At 35.5% G+C, this 23,454-nt stretch overlaps 1 protein-coding gene and 2 long non-coding RNA genes across 8 annotated transcripts in view; 2 read left to right on the top strand and 1 right to left on the bottom strand.

Annotated features, from left to right (window-relative positions):
* Positions 1-403: 403 nt before the first annotated feature.
* LOC131511992 (uncharacterized) lies at positions 404-10,054 on the top strand. Its single transcript, XR_009261863.1, has 3 exons — positions 404-2,304; positions 7,392-7,451; positions 9,851-10,054. It is a non-coding gene; the product is annotated as an uncharacterized LOC131511992 (long non-coding RNA).
* The window catches only part of HLTF (helicase like transcription factor), a 52,212-nt gene continuing 33,997 nt past the window's right edge, over positions 5,240-23,454 (bottom strand). For 2 of the 6 annotated variants that reach the window (XM_058730171.1, XM_058730167.1), the window contains exons 18-25: positions 22,471-22,650; positions 17,125-17,249; positions 16,480-16,670; positions 14,403-14,528; positions 13,969-14,081; positions 13,479-13,659; positions 10,316-10,396; positions 5,240-7,424 (exon numbers count right to left, since the gene is read on the bottom strand). In XM_058730171.1, coding sequence (XP_058586154.1) covers positions 7,272-7,424; positions 10,316-10,396; positions 13,479-13,659; positions 13,969-14,081; positions 14,403-14,528; positions 16,480-16,670; positions 17,125-17,249; positions 22,471-22,650 — 1,150 coding nt within the window. In that variant the 3' untranslated portion in view covers positions 5,240-7,271. The remainder of the gene's footprint in view (positions 7,425-10,315; positions 10,397-13,478; positions 13,660-13,968; positions 14,082-14,402; positions 14,529-16,479; positions 16,671-17,124; positions 17,250-22,470; positions 22,651-23,454) is intronic. The other 4 variants (XM_058730173.1, XM_058730172.1, XM_058730168.1 and 1 more) reach the window with 3 other exon arrangements.
* Positions 11,011-15,403, top strand: LOC131511991 (uncharacterized). The gene is made up of 2 exons (XR_009261862.1): positions 11,011-12,044; positions 12,281-15,403. It is a non-coding gene; the product is annotated as an uncharacterized LOC131511991 (long non-coding RNA).

The raw sequence follows: 23,454 nt of genomic DNA on the forward strand, positions 1-23,454 counted from the left end.
TCCTCCAAAGGTAACCAGTGTGGTTTTGGGGGGGATTATGTTCTAAGCATCATTATGAATTAATGAATTTTAATGTGGTTAGTTTCAATCCATTGTAGTTGTTCCTAAAGATCTAATTGCCTTACCTTTAGGATTTACGTTTTAAGAACACTCCTTTTGCAACTGGTGGAAAACAGCTTGAATGAAGGACAAAAGACTTGATGGGAAGGACAGTTAGTTTACTGTGGTGGTCCTGGAGAGAGACAGTGGTAATGCAGCATACCTTTCACCAGGATGAAGGCAGCGAAGTCGCCGATGGCTTGGATGAGGAGTGAGGAGAAAGGAGGAACAGAAGATGAGGCGCTCGAGCAACTGTGTCTCCAACCTCACTGCGCGCTAAAACACTGGAGACTTAATTGTGAGTACAGTTTCTTACACCTCATCACTTACAAATTCTGATTCAGTAGGTCTTGGTTGAGGCCATGGTATCTCCGTTTCAAGTAACTACCAGGCAATCCAAAAGACTGTCCCAAATGACATTTGAGAACCACTAGATACAATGAGGTATTTATACCAATACAATAGGGAGTGAGGTTTTCAGCAGAAGAGGCATGAAATGGTGAGGTGATTGTTGCATAGCGGGGGGGCCACCTTCTGATTAAAGCCTTTTCAAAAGACAATCTCGGCTCTGTGAGTTACAGAGGAAACGTTACCATAAATAACATCCATAAATGTATTTGTGTAGCGTTTACCTTTTTAATGTCACTGAGACTTGGAGCATTAAGATTTGGCTTGTCCTTAAAATAGTCTGCTATGGGTTGCTTTTTCTCGGCTTATTACAGATACACAAATGGATTACAATCTTTTTATACTTGGGTAAGTTATTTGATTAACTTATTTCTCTGAGTTTCAGCTGCTGAAATTCAATCTCCTATAAATAAAACTGTAAAAAAAGCAAAAAGGAAAGAAAACTTACTGGGCATTTACATCTCAATTCTCATATCCTATGACGTATATATAGTGTACTCATTTTGCAGATAATCAGAGAAGAGAGGTAAATACTCTTCAGACGATTCAAATTTTTGTACTCCAAGCTCCATAGCTCTGCTCTGCTTTAAACAAATGTATGGTTAGAACAGACCATGAGATCAGAGAAACCTCTATATAACCAGAAATACAAATGCTAGAAATCTCTGGGGAGTAACACAATTTAATCGAAAAGCTTTTATTTTGTTATAGGGATAAGGACGGTGGCTTGAAATAGGACTTGGGAAATACCTTTCACAAAGGCATTCCTAAATAGGCTGACTGAAATTATAATGTAAAAATAAATGGGTAAAACCCAAGGATAGAATTTGTTGTGAGTTTTGGCTGAGACAAACATGATTCAGCTTCTGAACATACTTTGTTTCCTACAACTCTCTTTATCCTGTTTTCAGCAGTTTTATGGGCCTAGAAGAGACACTACTTCTGTTATAGGACTATGCTATAATATTGTGATGTATTCAGGGTCAACATTGACCTATAAGGACAAGGGCTCCTTACACCTTCTAAGGAGTTCAGCTCTTGTCATCTACTTACTTATTCTGTATTCACTTGTTTCTTGATGTTCAGTCTCTGACAGTTACCATTTCTCACTGTTTGCCTAGAATAAAAATTCTAGGAAGAGTCAAATGTTCAGAAATAGGGCCTTTGAATGCTAGTAGTTAACCCTTGAACAACACAGGTTGAACTGTGAGGGTACACTCATACATGGATTTTTTTTTTTTTGGACGCAGTGTCCTGTATTTTATTTATGATTTTAATAATTTTCTACAGCTTCATTTTAAGAATACAGTATGTAATAGGGGTGCCTGGCTGGCTCAGTTAACTACCTGACTCTTGATTTTGGCTCACATCATAATCTCATGGTTTGTGGGTTTAAGCCCCACATTGGGCTCCATGCTGACAGTGCAGAACCTGCTTAGGATTCTCTCTGCTCTTCCCCTGCCCCCCCCGCACAAACTTTATATATACTTTTTATACTGTATTTTTTTTTTTTTTTTTAAGTATGTGTTGAGTGTTATCAGTAAGGCTTCTGGCTAAGAGTAGGCTATTTATTAGTAGGCTAAGTTTTTGGAGAATCAAGTTATATGTAGATTTTCAACAGCACATGGGGTCAGCACCATATATAGTTGGTTCAAAGGTCAACTGTATATGGATTTACTGAAGCCTATTATTTTAGGTGGTCAAGGCCTTTCTGGCTCCTGGGTCCCTCCCTGGTTGAGATGAACAGAAACCCAGTCTTCAGACAACGAATACTGCTTTATTGTGGCCATGCAATAGGTAATCCAGATAGTTAAGTGTATTTTGGAACTTATCTGTAGCAAAAGAACTACAAGATTCAAAGCCTTTTCTTTTTACCATTGAGAAAAGATATGAAAGCCTCAAATTTGGTGTGTGTGGGGGAAATCAAACCTATGACTCCATGTTTTTTGCCTTAATATTTTGTTTCCTGTTTTACATTGCATAAGAGCTAAAACTCTAAAAAGGCTTACATAACTTATTTTAAATAAGTATATATTGAAGGCTAATTAACTTGGAATCTGAAAGGATAAGCATACTATAGAAAATAGCATAACATGTGCAAAAAGTGTCAAGAGGCTATGAGAAGTCCCTGAACTAGGCTAGACAGATTTCTTTCCTTTATCTTCCAAGGATATGCGTTAATGAAGGTAAAGTACTAACTTTTCCATGCAAAGCTGCACAATTACACTGTAAAATCTTTTCCAGGGATCCTAAAATACCAAAGGTCACCTAGTAAGATGTGTAAAATGGCAAAAATAACTCGATTATAAGAACATTTGTAGAAGATCAATATATCCTTTAAAAAAAAAAATCTTGTGAACAGTGGTAGAATAGCTTTAGGCTGTAAGACAAATTTGCCTACACAAAGGTCAGATCCATGCCTTTGGAGATTAGCTCCATGCTTGCTCGAGGTCTATAATGCATATACAAAATGAATGGTTATCTTGGGGCCCCTGGGTGGCTCAGTAGCTTGAGAGTCTAACTCTTGATCTCAGCTCAGGTCATGATCCAGGTGGGATCTGTGCCAAGTGTGGAGACTGCTTGAGATTCTCTCTCCCCCCCCCCCCCGCCCTCCCTCCTCCCCCCCCCCCCCCCGTCCCTCTCTTCTAATACTTTTTAAAATAAAAAAATTAAATGTTTAGCTCCTTACTTCACCTGTATGTGCAAGTGGCCTATTAGGTCTCCATCTCCTTCACTAGAATGTTTCTCATGAAATACTTAATTTACCTTTTCTTTATCAACATAATGATACCAGGGCAAGATTTCTTTAAAATGCTACGATGTACCACTAGGGAATAGCCCTTCCCTCGCCTAATAAAAAGGATAAATTAAGCATTCAGGAAGCTTTATCCTGGTTAATTTTATCTGCCTTTATTTTTAATTAACTAGAATGTTGAAAAGGCAGCAAACTTACTGTGAAAACCTTCTTGAAATATTCATCTCTCTTCAGTAAGTGCAGCACATACTTAACAATACATATACTCTTTGATGACTCTTAATATCCTTTCTGGTCCCATTAAATAGCCTCTTAGAATTGAGTTTCAACCTGCAAAGACCTGTCCTAGAATTTTTTCTTTTTTAGCCATCAATCTAAGCAATCATTTTGACATTTGATGGCCTTCTAAATGAAGTCCCAATGTAACCTTAGTTAATACAAACTTTTGGACACTTGGTTCAGGTTAATGAGGGTGGCCTATGCCATATATATTGAAATACAAACATTATTAAACTTGTATTCCTTTCCTATAGAAATCAATTTTTATATTAAAAGTAGAAATGGGTTTAAATTTGTCAGGAGACTCTTGATCAGGAAGGTGGTTGAATAAGGAACTGGAAACCTCTCATTTTTTAGGGGCACCCGGGTGGTTCAGTTGGTTAAGCATCCGACTTCCACTTAGGTCATGATCTCAGGGTTCCTGAGTTCGAGCCCTGTGTCGGGCTCTGTGCTGACAGCTCAGAGCCTGGAACCTGCCTCAGATTCTGCTGCCCTTACCCCACTCGTGCTCGGTCTCTCAAATAAACATTAAAAAAATACCTCATTTTAATCAAAAACTGAGAATAAGTCATTTATCCTTTAAAACGGAATAAGTTATTATGGCTTCATATAAAAGACTACTCTCCCTTATAAGAAGTATGAATATATTAATACGGGACGATAACCTGTCTGCTTACAAGGTTTCTAATCAAGTTTCCCCTTTGAAGTAGGCATTACTGCAGGGAAGCGTCTCAAGTCATTATTCACAGCTACCAGTATTTTTGGCTCTTCTTATTCACAAGTACTGCACAAATAAGGTTCCACATTCCAGAATGTAGAACTTGTAAGGAAGGTTACTACACACTTATTAATGAATGAGGGAAAACTGTATTATGCCTTTTGCAAATATTTTAAAGTTAATATAGCTAAAAACTTAAGACTGAACATTTGAGTTCTCATTAAACCACACATAAAATTTGTCCTCGTATATTTTTTTAAATGTTTATTTTTTGAGAGAGAGTGTGTGTGAGCAGGGAAGGGGCAGAGAGAGGGAGACACAGAATGTGAAGCAGGCTCCAGGCTCTGAGCTGTCAGCACAAAACCGATGCAGGGCTTGAACCCATGAACCGCGAGATCATGACCTGAGCTGAAGTCAGACGCTTAACCGAGCACAAGCTACCCAGGCAAGCCATCCTCATATTTTTAATGCATCTTCCAAATCCTAATGAACAGAACTTTCGGCAAGTACCATAAAGAATGTAAAAAACACAAAGCCTTTGACTTCTCCCAACAGAATATACTGCTTGAAGATAATTTCATTGGTACTCACTAGTAATAAACATTTTCTTGATATTACTATTTCAATCCTAGATTAGGCAAAACCTACAATTCAGAGTGCTATGCTACTGATACCACTATACATAGGTATTACCATACCTCTTTTCTGGCAGATGAGAAAATAAAAAGACTCGGAACCGATGTTTTAGAAGATCAAGACATTTAACAAACTTTAAAACACATATACACTCTGATTTCTAAACAAGAAATGGAACCTAACTGACCGAAATAAAAAAGGTGGGAAGAATGGGGAAACTCTTGTTATTCATAGTACTTTTTATGTACTGTCAGTAAAAAACACAATTGTGTAATATAGATTATCTTCACAGCATGAGATAAATTTTCTTCAGAGAAAAAGTCACCAAAATTATGGCATTGAAGCCAATTTTTAAAACTTTTATTGATTTCAAATTCAAAACAAAATCCAGTTTGAACCACAAAATTCAGTTTGAACCACAAGTGGGAATACAGTGTGTTCAAGATATTTCTAAAACTATTATTCTACATAATGATGAAACAGCATTGCATAATATGAACTTTTCATTCCGGTAGTTTATAGATTTTCTTAGGCAGAATTAAATTTTTTAACACCACTTAATAGGACTTCACAAAAAAGATATTTTTTAAATGACTTGCCAAATGTATCATTATGAGTTTTAAAACAAGTCTATAAATGGGTAAAGAAGCAAGCAAAATCTTCACTTTTATGTTTGCAAGGCTCTGCCTTTATAAAGCAAGAAGAGTAGATTGTCTTTTTTGTTGAAAACTTTTTGTACTTAAATCTCACAAGTGTGTTGGCACTTAGAAATCCACATACTGTATTTCATCAGATTCTGATCAACCTGATTTTGTGTAATGCTAGTTCTACAAGGTACAGAAATTCCCCATTGCTCCTAATGCCAGGGGACTAACCCGAAGTTATTATTCCACTCTTATCTGTGCAGAAAAGTCTGTTGATCTTTTAACCAGCCCTCTGCCTTACCTGATGCCAAAGAGAAAAGAGACTGGAAAGATTCTTGCTGCCCTTGGAGCAAGAAACAACACAGGGAGGGGAGAATTTAGCTGTTGATGGGTTTAGCACATATCTAGATGTATGCCCTGGAACACAACACTGCCTCCAAGATCCTCTTTAAGTCAAGTCATTTCTTAACACTATAAACTATATGGTGTTCTTAAGTCTGTATCGTCAAACAGAAGCTTCTGTTACAGTAATTAATCTGTCTCTGGAGCAAAGTTTCTTTTAAGGAAAAACACTACTGACTACCTAATGTGACGGCCAAATGTAGAGCTTGTTTTAAATGTGACTCAGAGTCCTCTAGAATGCCATGGCAACTACTGTGAGTCTGCTTATTAACAAAAAGGAAGAAAAAGAGGACTGATTTTATAGATAAATGTAAGGATGAATTACTGAAGTTCCAAAATCAAAGTCTGATTCTAAACACAGTAACAAAGAAATTTTTCCATTCAGGATTAAGATGTCTTTAAGAGTTGAAACGATTTTGGAGGTCATCCAGCCCAACTTCCATCCAGATATCACGCCTCTCACATATAGTAGTCTTCTGAATTATAAAAATTTATAAAGTTATTTTTTTAAAAAAAGCTACATAAATAAAAATTATACATATAGAAATATCTATTCAGCAATGCCATAATTTAAATATTCAAATCAAACTGGGTAGAATTGGTTACTTCTCACCCCCACAGACTGTATTTACACACTAACACATCAAATTACATTTAAACAACAATAGTACTAACTGGACTAAAATGGAGAAAAAGTGTTCTAACACAGTCCCTAATATTTTCATAAACATAAAACTGCAAGTCACCAATGTGAATTGTATCTCAAACTGTCAAAAAAAAAACTAAGTAACTTGCTAACCTGGAATTGGGTCTCTCATTTAAGGTTTGATTCTGGAATGTAAATACGGTTTTTCAAAGTAATAAAATCTCTTGTATATAGTCTATATATACCAATCGTTTACAGGGACTGTGAATCTATATAGCATCACAAATGGGAAGCTCTAGTGATTAACGAAGTATGTCCAACACAGAAAATAACTCTTTATTCAGTCAAAAGTATAAAAGGTTTGACCTTATTTGAAATATGAAAAAGCTGAGTACTTGAAAGATCTATGAAAATACTCAGCAAAGATACTATGAAAAATTGAAAAAGTAACTTTTTTTCTCAAAAAATTATTTTAGGCCACAGTATGTAACAGAACTTATTGCTATTTGAAATATCATTAAAAATAGGTTCATATATAGAAGAGATCATACTTTACTAATATAAAATGATATGCTCCTTTTAGAAGACATACTCTCTAGATCTCATTTCTAAAACTCTGTATTTTCTCATTTCCAAAATTTCTGTATATATCTAATCAAACTGACCTTACCAAAATCCCACAAATTATAAATCAATTAAAGTTCTGATCTCATTAATTTTAGCTTGTTTCATTTCATTAGCATTTGTTTTTTTAGTTCCAAAGGCTCCAGCAGCAAGTTCTCTCTTTGTGTTTTGTATTTTCAGCATATTTTCTTCAACAGAATCCTTCACAATGAACTTTAAAAAGAAAAAAAAAAATGGTAAGTACTTTTAGGTTACAATATTTTAAATCTTCAATGTAAAAAAAAAAAAAAATGAAAATTAAGACATGATAAAATCTTGGTCCACTATAAGGAAATCTGCTTTTCTACTGTATTACAAAGCTTTTAAAGTTGCTCAATAATCTATTATAAACTATTTAGCTCTTTCTTTCTCAATATGCAGTGAGTATATTCAGAACATGACATAGTAACTACAGCTGAACACGGCTTTCCCTCATCACTCAGTATGGCTTTCTTGTATAAAGAATATGGCTGTAAGGCCATAAAGTTACATCTTTACAACAGCACCAAAACCAGCAAACTTTATAGGCAACTCTGTAACTGGAATTAGCAATATATAAATTTCGCATTATATTTAAATAGCCAAATGAGATTTTCCAAGAAATGGAATAAGCCTTTACCTGGTTTAACTTAAAATCTGAAAAAGTTAAAGAGAAAAAAGATGCCTAAGAAGAATTTCTGATAGGGGCGCCCTGGGTGGCTCAGTCAGGTTAAGTGTCCAGTTTTGACTCATGTCATGATCTCATGGTTTCCATGAGTTCAAGCCCCACGTTGGGCTCTGTGTAGAGCTCAGAGCCTGGAGCTTGCTTCAGATTCTGTGTGTCCCTCTCTCTCTGCCTTTCTCCCACTCATGCTCTCTCTCAAAAATAAAAAAATTAAACATTTCTGATAAAAACCTTGATTAAAAAATATCCTCATTAACCTACAAATAAATGTCCTCAATCTTAAATGTATCCACTAGAACTTTACCAAGTACAGTACACTTAAAACAATAAAAGGAACAGGTCAAGAATGATTACTATCACTACTACTATTCAACATTGTGTAGAGATCCCAGTAACTGTAATAATTAAACAAGATGAACTATACAATGTGAAAAGACCTAAGTAGAGAGACATACTAAATTCTTGTATGGGAACACTCCTTATTTATAAAGGAGACCATTCTCAAGTTGATCATAAATTCAATAAACCCCAAAAAAGATTTCTTAAATGGGATCTGGTAACTTATAAATCCACAGTTCAATTCAAGAGTAAATAATATTAACCAATCTTGAAAAAAAAGGGTTAATGAGAACACTTTGTCCTGCTAGTTATCAAAGCATACTTTAAAAAACCATAATAATTATTAAAGTGATATTGTCCTGGGATTAGGAAAAGAAATTAGTGAAACCGGAACACAGGAGCAAAAAAGTCCAGAAAGAGACTCACGTTAATATATATGAACTCGTTTATGATAAAAGTGACACTTCAAATAAGGAGAAAAAAAAAAAAAAAAAAAAAGATGGAGCACACAGCTCTTCATTTGAAAAAAGAACCATATCATGACTCCTAAAAGATAAAACATTTTAAAAGAATATGGGAGGGATTTGTTTTTAAATTCGAAGATAAATTCTAAGATCTTAAAATCCATAAGGTATTTTTAAAAAGCTGACCTGTTTTAAAATCATAAAAAACACAACCAGTTCAAAGGAAAAGCTTGATAACAAACCGTCTGCAATATACCTACCAAATTTTAAATCAGACTGTATAAGAGTCCTTTATTTTATAAGACTATATTTGTACTTCATGAAAACTGGGCAAACACCAACCAATTCATAGAAAGAAATATTAACAGATAAGCGAAATATAAATATACTCAAAGTCTTAGGTATACGTAAATTGAAAGGGGACTTTTAAAAAAATTTTTTTAATGTTTATTCATTTTGTCAGAGAAAGCATGAGCTCTTGGAAGAGGGACAGACAGAGATAGGGAGACACAGAATCTGAAATAGGCTCCAGGCTCTGAACTGTCAGCACAGAGCCCCGACGTGGGACTCGAATTCATGAACCATGAGATCACGACTTGAGGTGAAGTCAGATGCTTAACCAACTGGGCCACGTAGGTGCCCTTAAAAGGGTACTTTTTTGACCATCACGTAAGGAAAAATTTATATCATGCTTATATATCATTAAGCCTACTTTGAAAACAACTTGAAAGCTGTAAGAGTTCTAAATCCAGAATTCTAGTTTCCTTAACCTATCCTGAAGAAGTACTTTTATGTAATATAATGCCAATTATGGCACTGTTTTTTTTTTTTAATTTTTTTTTTAACGTTTATTTATTTTTGAGACAGAGACAAAGCATGAACGGGGGAGGAGCAGAGAGAGAGAGGGAGACACAGAATCGGAAGCAGGCTCCAGGCTCTGAGCCATCAGCCCAGAGCCCGACTCGGGGCTCGAACTCACAGACCGCGAGATCGTGACTTGAGTTGAAGTCGGACGCTTAACCGACTGAGCCACCCAGGCGCCCCTGGCACTGTTTTTATTAGCAAAACATTAGACTAGTTAAAGAAATTATGATGTATCTATATGCAGATGTTAAAAGAAAATGGCTTTGTAGGGTCATCAAATACACAGAAAGCAGAAGGTTGTTTGCTGAGGGCTGAGTTTCAAGTTGCGATGAAAAAGTTCTGGAGATGGATGATGGTGATAACTGCACGACAGTATGGAAGTAAGTACTGCCACTGAACTGGACACTTCACAGTATTTACTTCAGCTATTTTTATGTATACTTTACTAGTATAGAAAAAAAAAGAATAGGCTCTATATGATCCCATTTACCTTAAAAGAAATTTTTTAAAGGAGAGGTGTATACATACAAATGAATCTATGTAAAGTAGAGAAAGGGACTTTGAAAAACATGTTAAACTACTGATGGTGGTTTCCTCTAGAGGAGATTAAAGGTGATCTTCATATTTTGTTCTGCATAATTCTGCAATCTTATAATAATATATTCATACATTTTTTTGTGTAATTTTAAAAACCAAATCAACTTAATTTTAAAACACATGGCTTAAAAACTCACTTTTGTGATGATAACTTCTTGCTTCTGGCCAAGTCTATGGCATCTGTCAAAGCACTGATCTTCAGCAGCTGGATTCCAGGCCTAACAAGAATATGAACGGCTTTATTACCACCCTGATCTGTGAGTTTTCTGCACATATCCTTTCATTTCAGTATTATTCATTCATCTATTACTGACTCAAATTTCTCTGACTGAATTAGATACTGACATAAATGCTCTGGGAACCCCACCAGCTCTGCTACTATGACCAGCAGCTACTCTCCATCATTTCACTCCACTGCTTCTAGTATCCAATAACAGTGCCTGATGCATAGAAAGCACCCAGCATTAGTGATTAAGTCATCGAATAGTATCTTTTCTTTTTCATTTTGAAGTTGATGTATGTTTAACAAAGGAATAAAAGGTTACACATCCTCTTAAATGGCTTAATTTACATCAGAAAAGATACATAACTGGGTCCATTTATGAAAAAAAGTTTTTTTGCTGGTTTTTTTTACTTCCATTTGTTAAAAGTCCTAAAACTAACAGCTCTGTTGATGTAATTTTTTGTATCTATATTTGAATGTGACTTCAAAATTGAACTAAAAGTAACATTAAACAAAGGCATTCTCATGGAGACTTTTTTTTTTTTTTTTTTTTTTTTTTTTTTTAAAAAGAGAGCTGTGGAGAGGGGCAGAGGGAGAGAATCAGACCTGAGCTGAAATCAAGAGTTGGATGCTCAACCGAGCCACCCAGGCACCCGTTTGGGGACTGTCTTAAAGTGAAGACTAAAACAATGAAGCGAAGAAAAGAATAAGCAGAAACATATAGAGTTCTTCAGTCTAGAAATACAGGAGTCAAATGGTTTGGAAATACTATCATGAACTATCAGTGTAGGGATCATTAAATTTTAAACTATGGGATGATTCTTGAAGCTGAAAATGGGTTGTTGAGAGAAAAGTAACATTTACACAGCAAAGTACTATCTGAAAATGAAAGAAAATCATAAATGCACATGTAAGTAAGTTTATAGTAGGATTCATACTCAGGCTGTTACTTTCTTCTATTTAAAGTTCCTTTGAGCTCTAGGGAAAAGGAGATTTTACTACTGTTGTAATCTGAGTTTTGGGTGGTTTTTGTACAGAAATCAGATTTTAAGGAAATATTTTAGCTTATGGTTTTCTAAAACTGATAATCATATTTTGTACATATTTTGTATTTCACAATTGGACACACTTAGAAACCGTTATACCAAGAGCCCAGGTAAAATGTTCTTTCTGTTGTATTTTATCTGGGAACCTTCTAATGAGCTGACAATATACGTATAGTATGACTACCAGGAATCTAAATTTATCTCATGATCTAAAACTGACAGTTTTCATTCTCACATGTACTGATGAAGGAAGGTAATTAGCTTTATCAAAAGTTCATAATCAAACATTTAAAATACACCTTAGCCCTTATGCAATATTCCATGAAAAGGTCAAAGATTTTCATGAGTTATTTTCCTGGAACGTGGCTTCCATTTCAAAGTTAGAAACATTTAAAATGTTCAATGAAAATCAATCTATGAATTACTAAAACATTCCAGAAGTTTTTGTAAACTGATAAAAGAATATAGTTTTTGATCATCAGTTTTATAAAACTATATTTGGTATCAATCTTTTCCTTATCAGATATTAAGATTATAACCAAAGAAAAAAATAATTTGGGAATCTGTCCAAAAATCATCTTTTAAGAATATCATCAGGTTAGGGGCGCCTGGGTGGCTCAGTCGGTTGGCGTCCAACTTCGGCTCAGGTCACGATCTCACGGTATGTGAGTTCGAGCCCCGCGTCGGGCTCTGTGCTTGACTGCTCAGAGCCTGGAGCCTGTTTCAGATTCTGTGTCTCCCTCTCTCTCTGACCCTCCCCCGTTCATGCTCTGTCTCTCTCTGTCTCAAAAATAAATAAACGTTTAAAAAAAAAAAAAAAAAAAGATCATCAGGTTAGTTAAGACTCTAGCAAAGATTTAAGACTTCATCCACAAAACTAAGGCAAGAAAACACAACAGACCACTGCCATCCATGACATTAATGTCTGTGAATGCCAAAATATGGCTCTGGCTAGTATTGAACTGGGTGGGTGTTATTACCCTCAGGTGAGGAAAAAGTCTTGGTAAGAGGTGCGTTCATACCTCAACTAGATGGCCTAACCAGAAGAACTCAAATTTGTAGCTCAGTAAACTTGGTTATGAAATTTTCTGAGTTTCAGGCAACAAGCTCTAAAACCACAAATCTCAAATCTATGAATCACAGAAATAGCAAATAGGGTTGCCTCTAGCCCAAACAGTAACCCAGTACAAATTAGAAACTAAATTAGTCCAGAATGCCTGCAGCTCAAACAGCCTCTTTGAGCAATTAGAACAAGGTGCTGCTCCTCTGTGGATGTTCCTCCTAGGTCAGTTTAGTGAGTAAAATTCAGTCTGAATTTTAGCTCCCACTCTACAGCTAAACCTGTATCATACCAACCACAAGTGACTGCACCCTATTAGACGCTAGAATTTATCCAAAATATTCCATGAATGGTATTAGTTTCTAAAATTGTGATGCTGGACACCTGCACCTGAATCACATATGGTCTGTATTAAAACAGCTTCCTGGGTCACATCTAAGAACTCCTAAATCTCTGAGGATAGAGGTCAGAAATTACATTTTACCTTAAAAATTGAGACTATTAGCACCATGATGGTAGCCACTTTGTCTACCTTGTTTATAGCCAGATTCCTAGTGCCTGTAAGACTCCTTGACACAACATAGGATTGCATTATTTGTTGGCCAAATGGATGAAACCACTACATTAAAAGCATGACAGATAACAGAAACTAATTGCATATATATAGAAGTAGAAAACTGCAGCACACAAATTAAAAACATGGACTTTGATGGGCAAGTTATTTTACTTCTCTGTGCTTCAGTTTCTTTCCTCACCTGTAAAGTAAGGACAGTAATACATTGACCCCAGGGATATTGTGACAATTTCATTTGATATATGTAAAGTCCTTAAGAAAAAGCCCTCAATACACATTTACTAAGTTATCATCTATTTCTAAAGTTTGCCTCAGAGTTTTCACAATCAATTATAACTATAAAGGTATTTACCAAACAGTTCATTTTTTAAAGTTTAAAATCTACAGAACTACTTACTGGATCCATTAAAAACACGCGAGAAGCTGCAGAAAGATTTAAACCAACTCCACCTGCTTTCAAAGATAGAAGCATTATAGTTGGAGATCCTGCTTCAGTGTTTTGAAAACACTGAATTGATTCAACTCTTTTCTTCTGTGCCATAGAACCATCCAAACGAGTAAACACAAATCCAGAGGCTCTAATGGAAGGACAAAAGAGACAAGTAACACCTTCTATACTATTTTAAAAACATGTTAATTACAAATTTCATTCAACCAATTCTTCCACTCATTTATTCTGACAAATATTTACTAACCACCAGTCAGTATTTTTTCTGATAAATTCAGGACTTATCTTTAAAATCCTATGCTCCCAGGAAATATTGTGACTCTATCATTTTACATAGATGAAATGACTGTAACTGGTAAGACAATTATTTTTTGCTATCCCTATCAAAACACTTACATAAAATCCTTTTACTCAAAGTGAGAAACAATACTGAATTTACCTGAGTGGTGTTTCTATTAAAGACAGGAATGTTGTAAACTGAGAAACAACTAAACTTTTTATGTTGGGGTTCTTCTTTCTTAAGTCAATCAATGCATGCATTAGTGCATTAATCTGCAAAAAAAATTAGAACACCTGTTGGATTCCATTTTGAATAGGCAAAATACGTATAATTTTTTTATTAGGAAAAGAAAGGCCCTGCCCCATTATTTCCCTAAAAATGCAAAAGTAAAAGACAATGTTTTTAAAAACACTGAAAAAATGCACTCATAACCTGAAGCTTCTTTGCTCTCAAATGCACCACTAGAAAATTTAAAAGTTAACACTAACAGAGCATAATATTTAAATGACAGGATGAAAAGAATTATTTTAATAAATGGTATCCTTATATAAATATAAAACAAATACTCAAATATTTGCCCATGTATATTTTACCTTTGAACTGGATGTCCATTCCATATTAGACTTTTTTTCAGTGTCACATGCCAATTCTTCTGGAGGACATTCTAATAAATTGTCTCCATGTATATCATTTCTGCATAAAGGACATTTAGCATGTGGCTATATAAGAAAAGAATAAGATATGAATGAAGCTTATCAGAGGAACAAATATCAACTTACCTAAAATTTTTTATCAAGTTTATTTGAGAGAGAGCAAGTGAGCGCACGATGGTGGGGCAGAAAGAAAATCCCAAGCAGGCTCTGCACCATCAGCACAGAGCCAGACATGGGGCTCAAACTCACGAACCGTGAGATCATGACCTGAGCTAAAATCAAGGGTGTTTTACCTCAGATGTTTGACCGACTGAGTCACCCAGGTGCCCCAACTTACCTCAATTTTTAAAAAGCATGGTAAATTCTAAAACCTTAATAGCTAGCATTTTATTAGACTTTTTAGATTCATCCACTTGAGATAAATCTGTACATGCTAAACTCCAGGCAGATGTAATGTTCTAATGTGTCAAGTGGGACTGGGTAAAAAAAGGAGCAAAAAGTATGTCATCTTGACTAGCAACAGGAGCTTGAAACAAATATTATAATACAGTTTACCCTTGAACATGGGTATGAGGATTTTTTTTCAGTAAATACAGTACAGTACTATAAATGAATTTTACGATTTTAGTATTTTCTCTTTACTGTAGGAATACCACATATAATATATAACAAAGATATGTGTCAACTGTTTATGTTATCAGTAAGGCTTCCAGTCAACAGTAGGCTATTAGTAGTTAAGTTTTAGGGCAGATTTTCTGCACAGGGGGTTAGCACCCCAACCCCTGCCTTGTTCAGGGTGAAGTGTACTATTTGCAGACAAGTAAAGAAACCAGAAATAATAGTATCTTGAACCTAACTACATTACAGCACACTAGTTGAAACTGTTCTTTAGGAAAAAAAAAAAAAAATTTCTGGGGCACCTGGGTGACTCTGTTGGTTCAGTGTCCAACTTTGGCTCAGGTCATGATCTCATGGTTTGTGAGTTTGAGCCCTGCATCAAGCTCACTGCTGTCAGCACAGAGCCTGCTTTGGATCCTCTATCCCCCTCTCTCTCTGCCCCTCCCATCCTGCTTCTCTCTCTCTCTCTCAAAATAAATAAATAAAATTTTTTTTTCCTTTTTAGATGGCTTACAAAGCTAGTCAAGACCTGTTAAATCCTATCAGGCTCTTTTTTTGTGTCCATTTGTACCAACACAAGCTAATAAACAGTCTCCAAAATAACTACATACCAAATACTATTATAATAAAAAAGATTGTGAAACTAAAACAATGTTAAAAGTCAGTTTAGTGGTGTTAGCTTTGGGGAGGAGGGAGGAGGTAAATGATTGGAAGGGGACACAGGGAGACGAGAGCAGTAGTTAAATGAATGTGTTTACTTCATAATTCACTCAACTGCACAATCATGACTTAGGCATTTTTTCCTACAAGTATACCAATAAAAATGTTTAAAAAAAAACTCTACCTCAGCTGAAGAACTGCTTAAAAGATTATTCCACTTCAAAAATTCTACCATATCTAAGAATCTAGACCTACCTTATCCAATAGCCAATAAACACATGTGGCAAGCCCCTGAAATGCAGCAAAGGCAAACTGAGATGTGCTGTAACTGTACAATACCACACTCTGAACACTTAAAGTAAAAAAATCATGTAAAAATCGCAATTTTAGATATACTGGATAAACAAACTGCACCTATTTCTACTAGAAAGTTTAAAATTACCTTTGTGTCTCACATTACTGATCCATTTATTGGACAGCAATGATCTTAACAGTAGAACTAGGATATTAACTGTGAACATGCCTCCAAATGTGTGGTGTCTTTTTATGTTTAAAAGGACTTAATTATAAGAAACAGATTACCTATAAAATACTGACATAATTAACCATAAAAGGTGCACTAGTATGTCTAAGTAAATCCAACTCTTTACAATCTGTTGTACTTCGGTTTTCATTACACTCAAGACTCACTAGTGCACCATTCCATCAAACACTGACTCTGTACCTAGCATAAACTAACCTGCTCGTTCTGAATGACTTGGCAAATACAGGGCTTACAAAAGACATGTGCACAATGTGTTATGACAGGAACCGTTAAAGAATCCAAGCAAATTGCACATTCTTCATCAGAACCTGAGCTCAGAATTAACTTCATCTTCCTTATTAACTTCTTTCGTAGTTCTTCAGGTGTATCATTTCCTAGAGAAAAGGCTGAAAAATTAATTTCACAGCAAGATTTGTAATATGACTAGACAAGTTAATCTTCCTTACATGGGGAAAAGTTTTGCTTGGGTAGTCCTTATTTAGGTTTTTTCTATCATAGGCAAAAAGCATGGTTTAAATTAAAAAAAAATTCAGATGCTAGAATAGTAGCTAACCCACATAATATACCTTACACAACAGCATCATTATAGTCTGCACATACTACCACAGAATAAAAAGCAAATCCAATTTGTCACTGTTATCTGTCACTGGAAATCCTGGAAGACATCATTATTACTCCATTTCATTGGTAAGAATTTGTGGGTATATTCTTGAGTCCGATTCTAAAAACAATGTTCATCTGACGAATAAGAAACTGTATTCAGGTAATATGAAAAATTTCTCATCCTGATTTAAATATCTCTCACCAATATAATAGTGTAAACCAATCACATCTACTTACCTGAGGGACCACTGGAAGACACTGCATTCGTAAGAAGATGAGTATGACAACAAATCTGCCGCAATCTAAGCAAAAGACCCAGGACATCTGCATAGTGTGCAAGGACAGTCCCTTCATTAAAATACCTAGAGATAAAAATGTTAAATATTATGAAGGCCTTTAAACAATATTATTCCCTATTCTAAAATAGTGGAATAAAAATGGCACTGTTCCCTTCTTCTCTGGAAATCAAAACAGTGGAAAACAGAAAAGCAAACCACCTTTAATGAAATAAGAGACTTGTAACAATGAAGCAAGATATATGAGAAATGGCTGCCAGTTACAATAGAAGTTGGATAGAAGATACCGAGAGAGATGACTGCAGATCTCAAAGAGACCTGCCAGAGCACAGTTCTTCAAAACAGATGGCACAACCCTTAGGGGAAAATCAACATGTTTCATATGCAAAAACAGAACAGGGTACATGGCTGTGGTCTGAACTTCCCTGGACAAGTTTTATACCAAAGAGAGAAGACCAGCTAAATAAGGAAATACAACAGACCTACTGTGTTTACAGAAAAGATTATGGGCATAAAATTCCATATTACAAGGAATCTACAGCTTCTGATCTCTGTTGTATAAGCACAAATAAAACCTAAAAGGCTCATATATAACCCTGAGTCATAATTTATATAGGGATACTTCCTACTAGTCTGTGACATAGCTGTGGCCCTCCCCCTTCATATTAACTTCTTATAAATAGTCCAGAAAGAACTCGAGACATTCAAATATAATAATCAGCAAAGAGCAAGGGAGGAACAAATGGCACTGAAAGAAGACTCACCAAAAAAATGTTGCCACAGAGCAAATAAAAATTATGAACAAGGATACTGCCATGATTTACTATCATGGCAAAACAAATGAAAACTGAGGTGGTACAGTTCAGAAGTGTGAAAGAGAAAAGCGACCATCAGAGAAATGAAAGCCACATTGAAATCAGCATAAAAGAGACAAGCCACTGACATAAACATAAGCAAGAATGTGGGAAACAGAAAGATAAAAAATAAAATTAAATAGGGGTGCCTGGGTGACTCTGTCAAGAGTCCAACTTCAACTCAGGTCATGATCTCCCAGCTCGTGGGTTCAAGCCCCGTATCAGGCTCTGTGCTGACAGCTCAGAGCCTGGAGCCTGCTTCACATTCTGTGTCTCCCCCTCTCTCTGCTCCTCCCTCACTTATGCGCTCTCTCAAAAATAAACTTAGAAAAAATAAAATTTAACAGAAAGATATAAAGGATTAGAATAAAATGATACCAATGGAAAACAAAAAAACATCTAAAACATACAAAGATAAAAAAATGGAACAGAAAACAACATTTAAAGAAAACTTTCCAGGAAAAGGAGGAGGTGGAAAAGCCCAGAATCTACAAATTTAAACAGTATCACATGTTCCAGAAAAAAATCAAGAGAGAGAGGTCTTGGTGCTGGACTTTAAAGAAAAACCTAAAATAAAATCAGGGTTTTCAATAGAAACATCCAACAGAAAACTCAGCAGGACAATGACAGGTTTCTGAAAGAAGAATGGGTAATCCAAAAATTATATACAATCACATTTATAAGTATATTAAGGCAATAGAAGAAGTACAGCTTAATGATTAGGAGCACAGACTCTAGAGCTAGACTGAGTTGAAAACCTGGCTCTGCCAATTTAACTGTGAAACTTTAGGTAGGTTTTTCTTTTTTTTATGTTTATTTTTGAGAGAGAAAGACACAGAGCATGAGTCGGGGAGAGGCAGGGAGAGAGAAAGACACAGAATCCAAAGGAGGCTCCAGTCTCTGAGCTGTCAGCACAGAGCCTGACTTAGGGATCTAACTCACAAACTGTGAGATCATAAGCTGAGGCGAAGTTAGACACTTAACTAACTGAGCCACCTAGATGCTCCGGGTAGATTTTTAACCTGTGTCTTCAGCTGTCACATCTTTATGAGGTATGTATTATTACCATGACACTATAAGACAGTTGTATTAAAAAAAGTTAATACATGGAAAACACTCAGAATAGTGTCTGGACTATGGTTAAGTCATATATCTATCCATCTATCTATCTGCTGTTACTATTAGTAGTATTATGTCAACAAATAATTCTAAATAGTCAACAGTACAAAGAAGAGGCAATATAATATAAAGGTTAAACTCACAAGCTCTAGAACCAAACTGCCTGAATCTAAATACCAGCTCTGTCATTCACTAGCTGTGTGACCTAGTACAAGTTACTGTGCCTCAGACTCTTTATCTAGAAAATGTGGGTAATCATTGTATTGACTTGGTAAGATTGTTGTGAATTAAAACATATAAGCACTTGAATGCATAACATCTAGTAAGTGCTCAATAAATGTTACTAAATGTATTACATAGTAAAAAAATACTTTTAGGGGCGCCTGGGTGGCTCAGTCAGTGAAGCATCCAACTTTGGCTCAGGTTATGATCTTGCGGTTCTTGAGTTCGAGCCCCACGTGCTGACAGCTCAGAACCTGGAGCCTGCTTTGGATTCTGCCCCTCCCCTGCTCATTCTCTCTCAGAAATAAACAAAACATTTAAAAAAGAAAAAGAAAACTTTTAAAACAATCTATTTCTTTTCTGCGGTTTCCATAGTTAACTCTTCTCAACATTTTCAAATAGAATAACCTTTACAACTAGTCTATTCCTTGGCATGGTCACTTACTACACTAATAGCATTTCAGTTTAACCGATCTGAGTCCCAGATAAGAGTGGAAGCCTCCACCACTCCTCTTCCACCAGCCACTCCTGTCTTCCTTGTTAGATCTCTTCTCATCCATTCTCATGCTTTAATTACCATCTACACACAGGTGACCTTCAAATTTACATTAAGAACTTTCCCATGAACACTAGTTTCCTATATATGAGACATCTCCACTTAGAAGTTTCACAGGCATCAGTCAATGGGTCCAAAACTGAACTTCCGATCTTTCCTGAAAAAACTCTGCTCCTCCCACAGACCTATTTCTGCAAATGGTAATTTCAACTTTCTAGTCACATTCATGTGAAAAAGCTCAGTGTTATCTTTGACTCCTGTCTCCCTCCCCATCAGCAAGTTCTGTTGGCTCTGCCTTCAAACTATGACAGAATCCAACCATTTTTCACCCCCTTCATCACCACTCTACTGTAGTGAAAACCACCATGATCTCTTACTTTGACTACTGCCACTCTTCTCCCTATCTATGCCCGTACTCCTAGAATCTAAATCTTAACACAGCAGTCAGTGATCCTTTTAAAATATAAGATTATATCACTCTCCTGGCTCAAAACCCTTCAAAGTTTTCTAAACTAAAGAAAGTAAGAGCCAAAGTCCTTGAAATATGCAGTAATGCCTTACAAAACCACCATGTAGTCCCCACTCTAATCTCTCTCTGACATCATTGCTATTCCATCTAGCTCATATCATCCAGCCACACTTGCCTCCGTTTGCTTTCTAAGCTCACCAAACATGCTCCCAACTCAGGGTCTTTATACTTGCTGTTCCCTCTGAAATGTCCCCAGTTTCAGTCTCTTTTAGACCTATTTCCACATACCACCTCAGTAAGGTCTTCACTGAATAACCTATTAGCTTCAACACTTCCTATCCCCTTTCTCTGCTTTAGTTTTTTTCCATAAAATTTAATTTTTTTTTTTTTTTTTTTTTTTAATTTATTTTTGGGACAGAGAGAGACAGAGCATGAACGGGGGAGGGGCAGAGAGAGAGAGGGAGACACAGAATCGGAAACAGGCTCCAGGCTCCGAGCCATCAGCCCAGAGCCTGACGCGGGGCTCGAACTCACAGACCGCGAGATCGTGACCTGGCTGAAGTCGGACGCTTAACCGACTGCGCCACCCAGGCGCCCCAAAATTTAATTTTTTTTTAATTGTCTGTTTCCTGCCATTAAAATATAAACTCATTGACGGTAAAGACTTTTGTCTATTTTATTATGTTGTATCTCAAAATGTATTACACAGGCACTTAATAAATTCTGGTTGAAAGAATGAGTATGAAGGAAATTTCAATCACCACTGCAAAATTCTGATATCTGAAATCACTTAGTTAGAATAATCTTTTTCAAACTAATTCCTGTTAAACCTGCTTCGTATTTCAATGAAGTTCTCGTATCTTGAAGATTCGCCTATTTTTTCAGCCCTCTTTTGCCTTTACTTGTCTCCTACTCATTCTGGTTCCATAAGCACTACCATCAAACATGTTCTTGCTTGGACTAGAATTTCTCACCTTCTACCAATCCCCAATCCCTTTATAATCTACGTCATCAGCTCCTATTCCCCAGATTTCACACGTTGTTGGAAAGTCCCAGATTTCACGTGTTGTTGGAAAGTCTACGTATATTCAATACTACATGAAGCCTATATCCCACTCTAAGAACTTTAACAACTTTTTATAATGGCTGCAAATCCAGCTATCTTCAACTTCCCACCACCTTTCTCTGTAGATACCCTTTGTCTCATATTTCACTGACTGCACTCTTTACCCCCCACTAGGCTTCGTTTTTATCCACCAATCTGCTTTATTCTCTTTTCTATGTGTAGTCTCTTCTATGCTTTCTTTTCTCAAGGCAGATTTTTCAAATAAAATGCAAAACATTGACAGAGCAACCAACCAGCAATCCTATGTACCAGTCTCACTTTCTTCTTCTGTTTACAAACTTCATGAAAGTGGTCTACCCCTACCTACAGCTGCTACTTCTTTGCAATTCCCTTACACCTACAATTTGGTACACACCTCACTATTCTGGTGAACCTATGTTAAGATTTTACACCAATAACTCCTGAATCACCATTTAAATGGCTTTTCTAAGTCTCCATACTATCTGACACTCCTAACCATTCCCGCTTTCTCCAACAGTTTTCTTTACTTTTCTTCATAATTCTGCCCTTGATAGAATCTTCTACATAAACTTCTCTTTATTTTCCTACTTCTTAAATGTGGACATTCCCCAAAGTTTTGGTCCTTAAATAGGTTTTTTATCTCTCTCTGTCTCTCTCTCTCTATATATATACTTCCCTCAATGTTTTTATCTACTCCCATGATAGAGAGCCAGGAATAGAACAAACAAGGTCTTCTAACTAGCCATTCATAATTCATCATTTCATTTTTTTTCCTAACTTAAGGAATTACTTACCTGGTAAGTTGTAATACAATTTCATTTACTTCAACTACAAATTCATGAAAAACAATTTAAATAAAGAAGCATATTATCTTTCAGTATACTTCAGACTTTACTGCTGACATTTCTAAAAAATACTATTCAGTTAAATAGGAAAGAAAATAAAAATTATTTTCTAAAATGGCTTTCTTTTTTCCATACCTTCCAATAGTAGCTCTGCCTTCATTTTTTACAGACTGATAAATTTTTCTCTCTTCATCTGAAAGTGTAATGTGCTGAATAAATACTTTACGTTCTGGTAACTCCAAAACAGGTTTTCCTTTAATTTTGCTGGTCTTTGTTCTTCTAAGAGTAATATTTTTAATTAGGGATTGTAAACGCCTAGTCAAAATAAAACAAATAATTACATAACTTTTCATTTCTGTGTAAGCTGACTTAACAACAACAAAAAAAAGTATTTTAATATATTACTGTTTTATAACCTAGTAAGTTTTTTAAAAATCCCTTATTTGGAGTTTTATCCAATATGATATCATAAGAAATATATTCTACAAATACAAAATTGTAGCAACGATGCACTGATTGCCCTCAACTCAATACTTGTCACAGTCTAATCTTCTATCTTGCCTTTATTTTTCTTCTCCCCATTTTTGTTCTAATCACTAACCTTTTTACTTATTTCTGTTAACTACATCACTCAATATTCAACACTCAAATTCTTAAGTACCTACAGTAATTGCAAGGCATTATACTAAATTTCATAAACTCCAAATGAGAAAACATCTTACTTTCAAAAACATTTTTTCAGTAATATGAAAATCACAGTACAAAATAAGTAATTTTTACAAAGTAAAAAATTTAAAAAAATTTAAAATTGCCAAAAAAATTAAAACACAATGTGACAATTCAGAAGAAGGGAGAAATGCCTTCTAGGTTCTACAACCTTTATACTCCCTTCTCATTATCAGAAAAAAAGGAGGCACATCAATTCTTTAAGGGAAAGTTTTTCCTAACACTGAAATATAAATAAAATTTCTTAAATTATAATTTACATAGTTGGTTCTGAAAAGCAAGCAGACAGTACTACAAACTAGGTTGGTGGCTTCTGAACCTTTTTCCCTATAACCACAGTAAGAAACACATACCATCCAGCAAACGTTATTATATAAACACACATACACATAT

The sequence above is a fragment of the Neofelis nebulosa genome, chromosome 5 (assembly GCF_028018385.1).
Source record: "Neofelis nebulosa isolate mNeoNeb1 chromosome 5, mNeoNeb1.pri, whole genome shotgun sequence".
NCBI classification, from domain to species: Eukaryota; Metazoa; Chordata; class Mammalia; order Carnivora; family Felidae; genus Neofelis; species Neofelis nebulosa.